This window comes from Sorghum bicolor, chromosome 7 (assembly GCF_000003195.3).
Source record: "Sorghum bicolor cultivar BTx623 chromosome 7, Sorghum_bicolor_NCBIv3, whole genome shotgun sequence".
Lineage (NCBI taxonomy): Eukaryota > Viridiplantae > Streptophyta > Magnoliopsida > Poales > Poaceae > Sorghum > Sorghum bicolor.
In genome coordinates, this window is record NC_012876.2 from 58,129,768 (window position 1) to 58,137,031 (window position 7,264).

General features: G+C 49.4%; 1 protein-coding gene across 1 annotated transcript; it reads right to left on the bottom strand.

Annotated features, from left to right (window-relative positions):
* Positions 3,968-6,742, bottom strand: LOC8080641 (probable serine/threonine-protein kinase PBL12). Its single transcript, XM_021464535.1, has 3 exons — positions 5,873-6,742; positions 5,530-5,666; positions 3,968-4,949 (listed from the first exon to the last, which is right to left on the bottom strand). The coding sequence occupies exons 1-3, from the start codon at positions 6,462-6,464 to the stop codon at positions 4,209-4,211; spliced, it is 1,470 nt and encodes a 489-aa protein (XP_021320210.1). The 5' UTR covers positions 6,465-6,742; the 3' UTR covers positions 3,968-4,208.

Genomic DNA, 7,264 nt, shown 5'->3' on the forward strand with positions numbered 1-7,264 from the left:
AAATATTTTGCAAAATCGACACTGTAGCTTTTTCGTTTGTATTTGACAAATATTGTCCAATCATGGACTAACTAGGCTCAAAAGATTTGTCTCGTCAATTTCGACCAAACTGTGTAATTAGTTTTTATTTTTGTCTATATTTAATACTTCATGCATGTGTCTAAAGATTCGATGTGACGGAAAATCTGAAAAATTTTGCAAAATTTTTTGGAAACTAAACAAGGCCTTAAATGAACTCATGTAAAAAGTATCGTGCTTTGGTCATTGAGGTGACACCTGTTCAGTGTCCAATTAATTCGCTGCACAATTAAGTCGAGATGACAAATGTGATGTCATTGGATAAGGTATATATAATTATGTCACTGTGGGCAGTTACACCAATTTATGACTAACACGAACCAAAAAAATTGAACAAAAAAATTTCGCAACCAAACCAATGCGGCATGGTTCTTCTGTGTCTTGCTGTGCCACACTCATCTACGATCTAGCTTAAATTTAAGTACACATTAATCTGTCCTTTTGCTGCTTCTCTCGTAACAAAGTTTATTTGCAGGTTTGTGAGGTAGATGCAAGGAAGCGAAAATTATTTCAAAAAAGGAACAAATACTGGTGAAATCTTCTGATTGACAGAAATTTCCAATGCTCCATAGATGTGGTTTCATCTATCTTGAAAGAAAAAATAGTAATCAAGCGAAGAGATTGCACAGTTGATATGCACCTTATTTGCTTCAGAATCTATCCTATGAATTTCTTCAGGAATTTTAAACTGAAACATTTGACTGGTCACTTGTACAAAAAAATGGACCCATCATTTACCGACAGATACTTCAGTGCTGAGAGTCGAATTCACAATTTAATTATCTTTGTTGTTTGTCTAATTTCTGCAAAATAGGTATATCTGATGCGGCAAAGAGATATAAAGCAGACCTTATTACCTTGGTAGTCAGATGTAGCAAAAGATTGTATAAGAAGCTTAATAAGACTAAACCGAAAGCCAATAGATTCATGCTCTCCGAAAGTATCCTCTGTGTGTTTTACTTTTCAGAAACAGAACCACAGACAGTACACTATAAATCTGTTTGCTCGATAGAGAGGAAGCAGTTCAGTTAACCGTCTCCGAATCGTTTTTACTATTAAATAGAACTACATCCTCTAGCACGGCCGGCGTTGCGTGAGTCTGATGCTCCAGAGTCCAGGCTGATTTCTATGTGCTGCGTGGGGCAGCTGCAGCCTTGGCCATGGCCTTGGCGTACATGTCCCGCATCATGGCGGCGGCTTCGCTGCTGTGGCGGTGGCGCAAGGCAACATCACGTTCCTCCTCGGCATGCAAGGCGCGTATACGAGCCGACCTCACTCCCACGTCGTAGCCGCGGTGGATCCTCTTGGGCATTTCGAAATTGGTGTAGGCTCCATCCGCTCCCGCTACGAACGTCGCCTCCTTCTCCTCCCAGTACGCGTCATCGTCATCGTCGTCGTCCTCCTCCTGCGGCAGCAGGTGGTACAGCTCCAACGCCCTCTTCTTGTGGCGCCCTCCAGGCAGTGTCGTCGGGGCCTCCATGTGCTCCACCCTGGAATTGTGGCCGAGATAGATGCTTTTGGACGCGAACAACCTCGCCTCCTCCGCCTGGTGCAGCTCCAATGCCTTCTCGTACTGCTGCTGCCCTCCACGAACCGTCGAGGCCTCCATGTATGTGCTCCACCCTGTAGTTACGTGTTCGAGTGGCTGCTGCCGTGCGTGATTCGTGATTCGATCAGAACGAAAAATTTTGCGTCGACTACAGGGTCCTTCGATTGAGATATATATGTACATATACATATATAGGCCGGGCTGGGCTAGGTCTCTGCACACCGTACCGTAGACAGCTCCAAACCGACTCCGACTGTGTCGGACCTCCGCCCTCGCCTTGGCTGCTATGTTACGTGCCCAGTTCGGACTCTACGCCGACGTCCGCGCGCGTCATGCGCGGGCCCTCGGCCGGGGCGTTCCTGGAAACGAACCCGCGTCCGGTGTCCGATCGAGCTCATGTTCGAGCGGGTGGGGGAGGTGGTAGATCATGAAGGCCGTGTGGCAAACGATGCTGGAGCCGGCGGCCGTAACGGTGGCGCCGCCCAGGAGGCCGCCGCCCAGGAGGCCGTCGCGAGGTGGTTGGCAGCTGGTGACAACGCCGTGCTCTGGCTGTGGATCCCCGTCGGGACCCTCGCGACCCTTTGCCAACGAGGTAGACCCTTGCTCGACCCCACGCGACGGAGAGTGTGGCTGAACTGGAACTGCTGAAGAATAGAGTGCCTGCTCTTCCGGTTCCTCGTGAAAGCGTCGAGCATGCCGGCGTTTGCGGCGGTGGTAAGCTATTCGCCAATAAGTGAATGCTGCGCTTACGCCGATTTTTACATCGACATTAACTTAAGCTTTCCCTGCCCCGAGTCATGCGCATGTCCCGAGTGCTAATCTAATCCACGACAAACCTTGCCATCAAAAGATGTACTACAAGATCGAGCAAAGTTACATCGTCAGCGTACGCCGGTTTCGGTGCATTCTCTGAGGCGTAGTGGCCGAATTGCGGCGTCTTCGAGGGCACATAACAGAATACGCGTCTACTGTTGGCTGATTAATTATGAGAGAAAAATATATGTGATGACTCATGGCTTGGAAAAATGACAGTAAAGGAGTGTATAAAAGAAAACAGGTTTTGTTGTGCGACGGTAACGCTTAATCCGTCAGACTGACGATTCAGCGATTCTGCAGATGGTGCAGGTAGGAATGATTTTCCTTTGCACATGAGAATTTCGGTGGACAGGAAAGGAGTGTAGAAATTTATGTGGACCGGAAGAGGCCGTGCTCGTTGGCCTTGCTGAGTGCTGACCTGCTGAAGGCTGAATCAGGGGTAGAGAGTAGAGACTTTTAACCGGGGAGGTTGACCGGAAGACGATGACCTTGGAGGCTCCGAGGTAGGCCGTCCGGTAGCACTGCAAGGGCGGGGTTTGGGCCTTTGGAGCTTGAACGGACTCGGCGACCTGGAAAATTTGTAGAACATGACATATCCCGGTCCATTTTTTCTGGATTGGGCCGGTTGTGGCCGTGTTTCAGTGGAATTAGTATCACATTGACTGTTTAAAATGGGTTTGATCAGCTTATAATTTTCGTTTCCAGATGTAAAATCTCCATATTAATCCTTTTACAGGAAGTGAGTGTTAAAAATGTAAGAGGTACATTATACATATGGGCCCATTTCATGTGGGAGCTGGGCCAAACTAAAAATAAGGACGGCCTATCTCTCCAACCAAATAGCGAACTAGGACTATTCCATCCTAGAAATGAGATCATCCCGTCTCCTCTTGTCCCTAAACCAAATTCAATAATCAATTGTGACCATCTCTAGCAGTGCAAGAGAGAGCATGCAGCCGCATGAAGCTTTTTCTTTGTAGATGAAAAGAAGATTGATAGGTGGTTTTAACTTGTATATTGAGTCTGAGACTTTGTTGCTTAGAATATACTAGGTCCCATCCTTGTTTTCTTATTTTCTTTTTGACAATTCATTATTTTGTAATGACTATGTACCACCGAGTTACAGAGGCTAGAACTTTATTTTACCGGTATGTTTATGACACTTTGTAACTCGAGTTACACCACCTCTTAATGATAAACGGGTTAACCCCCGATCGAGAAAAAAAAACTTCCAACATCTGAAAAGTATGAACGATTCAGGGCCAAATCTCAGATTCAATTCGCTAGAACTTTTCAGATTCAGAATAATTCGTTCTTGCTACAACTCAGATCGAGGAAGTTTATTTGAGGCTAGAATTTTCTGAAACTTCATCTGAAAACTATGAACGATTCAGGTTCAAATCCACTTTATTTTATTTTATTTTATTTTCAAATTCATTCGCTTTGGTCATTGAGTTGCACAACACATGTTCAGTGTGAGTGACCAATCAGCTGCACAATTAAGTCGAGATGACAAATGTGATGTCATTGGACAAGGTATATATATAATTATGTCACCATGGACAGTTTCACCGATTATGACTAATAAGAACAAAAAAACATCGCTACCAAACCAGTGCGGCATGGTTCTGTGAGTTTTGCTGTGCCACACCCATCTACGATCTAGCTTAATTATGTACCCATTAAACCCTCCTTTCACTGCTTCTCTCCTAACACTAGCACTTGCCATATGCTAATTAACCACGAGAGCTACTGTACGCGCCTACTACGCCCCTCTTTCCTTGACGTAGCTGGACGTCCTCCGGTGCCGCCGCAGCGCCCTAATGTGCGGCCCAAGTTCGCCGTCGTCCCGGTCCCGGTGAAGCACCATGTCAGCGTGGACCGTCGAGTTTGGGAACTTCTGCCAGCGCCGGTCCTTATGGCTCATCTGGTGCTGCTTTTTCTCCTCCACCGTCGTCTCTATCGTCATGTCGACCTTCTCTCTGTCAACAACCTTGCCTCCGCTCTCCTTGCTCCTGTCGCCGTTGTCTTCCACTACGACGGTGAAAACAAATGGGCCAATCTGGAGGTAGTCATCCATGTCTAGCACGGGCTCCAGGGCCTGGACCACCTCCCTCAAGGTGGGTCTAGACTTAGGGTTCTGGCTCAGGCACTTGTACGCCACCATCGCAGCGCGTTCGGCGCCTCGGCACGAGTACTGGCACTCCATGGCTGGGTCCATGACCCGGTAGAGCTTGTCGAGCTTCTTGAGGTAGGGCCTGGCCCAGTCCACCAGGCTTTGCTCCCTTGGCCGCCGAGCCCGGTCGACAGACCGACGACCCGTCAAGAGCTCTAGAAGCACCACCCCGAAGCTGTAGACGTCACTCTTGGCCGTCAAGTGGCCCGTCATGATGTACTCCGGCGCCGCATATCCGTTGGTGCCCATGACACGTGTCGTGACATGGGTCGCGTCGCCCTGAGGCCCGTCCTTGGCCAGCCCAAAGTCCGACAACTTGGTGTTGTAGTCCTGAAAATCCAAAAGACCAGATTGAATTAGGCAAAAGATCGTCATAGGTGACAATTACAGCGAGGTACTGCATGCTTGGATGCTAAGACAACGCCCCGGCCCTCTCAGACTGTCACTGTCAGCATCAAGCTGTTTAAGCTAATATTACTAGTGCTTTGATTTGATGCCAAGAAAAATAATGCAGTACGGATGAGGCAGCTGCATGCAGGTTCTTATTTTTTTTTTTTATAATCGAGGTAGTGCATCCAAGAAACTTCCAAGTTGCAGTCATGCCGGGGCTGGTCATCTATCGAAACCACGCGACTTTGACATCCATCTCCTATGGACGATTCAGGGTCAAATATCTTGCAGTACGGGTAGGTGTCGTCACTATATCCTTCTCTACAGTTACACAAGAGCTGCCGTGGAAAGCAGCGAGCCGTATATATGCATCAGAAATGACCATGCTTTTTTTTTTTGATGAAAAAATGACCATGCTTTTCCTAGCGTCGAAGCTACAAACCACTAGACTCCAGTGCATGTAATGTAAGCGCAACGAAAAGAATACGCAGAATTTTCACGCTGGACGTGGATCGCTCACCTCGTCAAGCAGGATGTTGGAGGCCTTGAAGTCCCGGTAGATCACCGGCGTGTCAGCGTCGTGGAGGAAGGCGAGGCCCTTGGCCGCGCCGACGGCGATCTTCATCCTCCTCATCCATGGCATGGAGCCGTCGAGACCTGCACGCACGCAGTTGCCACGACGCTTCGTCAGAACCAAGATATTCTGAATAAATATGATTAACTAAACACCAGTTATATTTTTTGGCTAACCACTCTACTTAACTTCATCATTAACTGCAGACCGTACCACTAGCAAAAGTTAACGATGAAGACACACAAGACACGTGAAACAAATGAAGAGCGTTGGTAATAAAACCACTCACTTCTGAAGAGATGTTTCTCGAGGCTCTGGTTGCTCATGTACTCGTACACGAGCATCCGGTGGTCGTCCTCGTAGCAGTACCCGACGAGCTTGACGAGGTTGTCGTGGCGGAGCTGGCCAAGGAAGAAGACCTCGGCGAGCCACTCGCGGTGTCCCTGCGTGCCGCAGTCGAGGTCGAGGTACTTGACGGCCACCTGCTGCGCGTCCAGCCCCTTGCGGAGGCCGGCGTCGACGCGGCCCCGGTAGACGGGGCCGAACCCGCCGGATCCCAGGTAGTTGGCGCGGGAGAAGCCCGCCGTGACGGCCCTGAGCTCGGCGTACGTGAAGGCGTGCAGGTTGGAGCCGGACAGCGTCAGGGACAGGTCCTCCGGGGTGAGCGTCCCCGATGAGCTGAGGCTCGACAGCGACACCCGCGACGCCGACGTCGAGGACGGAAGCAGCAGGAGACGCTCCCCCCGGTCCCTCCTCCTGCGGTTGGTGCTCCTTCGCCGCTGCTGACTCGGCGACGGCACGTCGTCGTCGCCCGAAACCGCGCCGCCGCCGCTCACGCAGCAGAGCAGCGACCTCCACGGCTGCCGCGTCGTCGCAGACATCGCGTGTGGTACCACGATCGATCAGCTCCAGGAACCACCTAACGGAGGCAAATGCGCTTTGATTGCTTAGTTGCTTTGCTTGCTTAGTTGGCGTTGCTTGCTTGGTACTTGGTAGTCGCGGCTGCGGGGGGACCGGAGTCGGAGAAGAGAATGGGCCGGCGGCGAGAGGGAAGGGGAGGACTTGAACTAGATAGAAGAGATCTGAGACAGCACGCGCGGCTAGTGGCGTATATATAGCGGCAGCGGCAGGTCGTCCAAGCGTGCGGCGTCCTAACGGAACGGGCGGTCTCCTGCTTAACACAAGTACTGATACCAAATTGCTGTCTCTCCTTAATTATGAAGTGTCAACGTGTTGTCCTTTGTACAAGCAGCGAGCCAGCGAACGTATGGTCGATCCTGATTTCTCCTTAATTATGTTTGATTAGCAGAAAACGGTCGATCTCGGATTGCATCGTTGGCATGCCGTCGTTTTCAGCCGCAATCATCTGATGAGTATTGCCGTACGGGAACATGGAATGTCGATCATTGCCATTGCCACCCTTACAACAAATGCAGAGGAAGCTTCCTACGTACAAAAATACTCGTATTTCAGAAGCTGCGCCGTGCGATGCGCACATGCACAGGTCGCTGCGGGGCGTGCGTCTGCCATGAATCTACGTACAAAACATTGTTTACGGACATATCTTACCATCATCATCATCATCTACTACCATGCCAAATTTAGGCTTAACAAAAACTTATTATGCAGAAGTTTTTTATTAAAAAAAAAAGAAAAATCAGCTTGTGAACAGTAGCAGTAC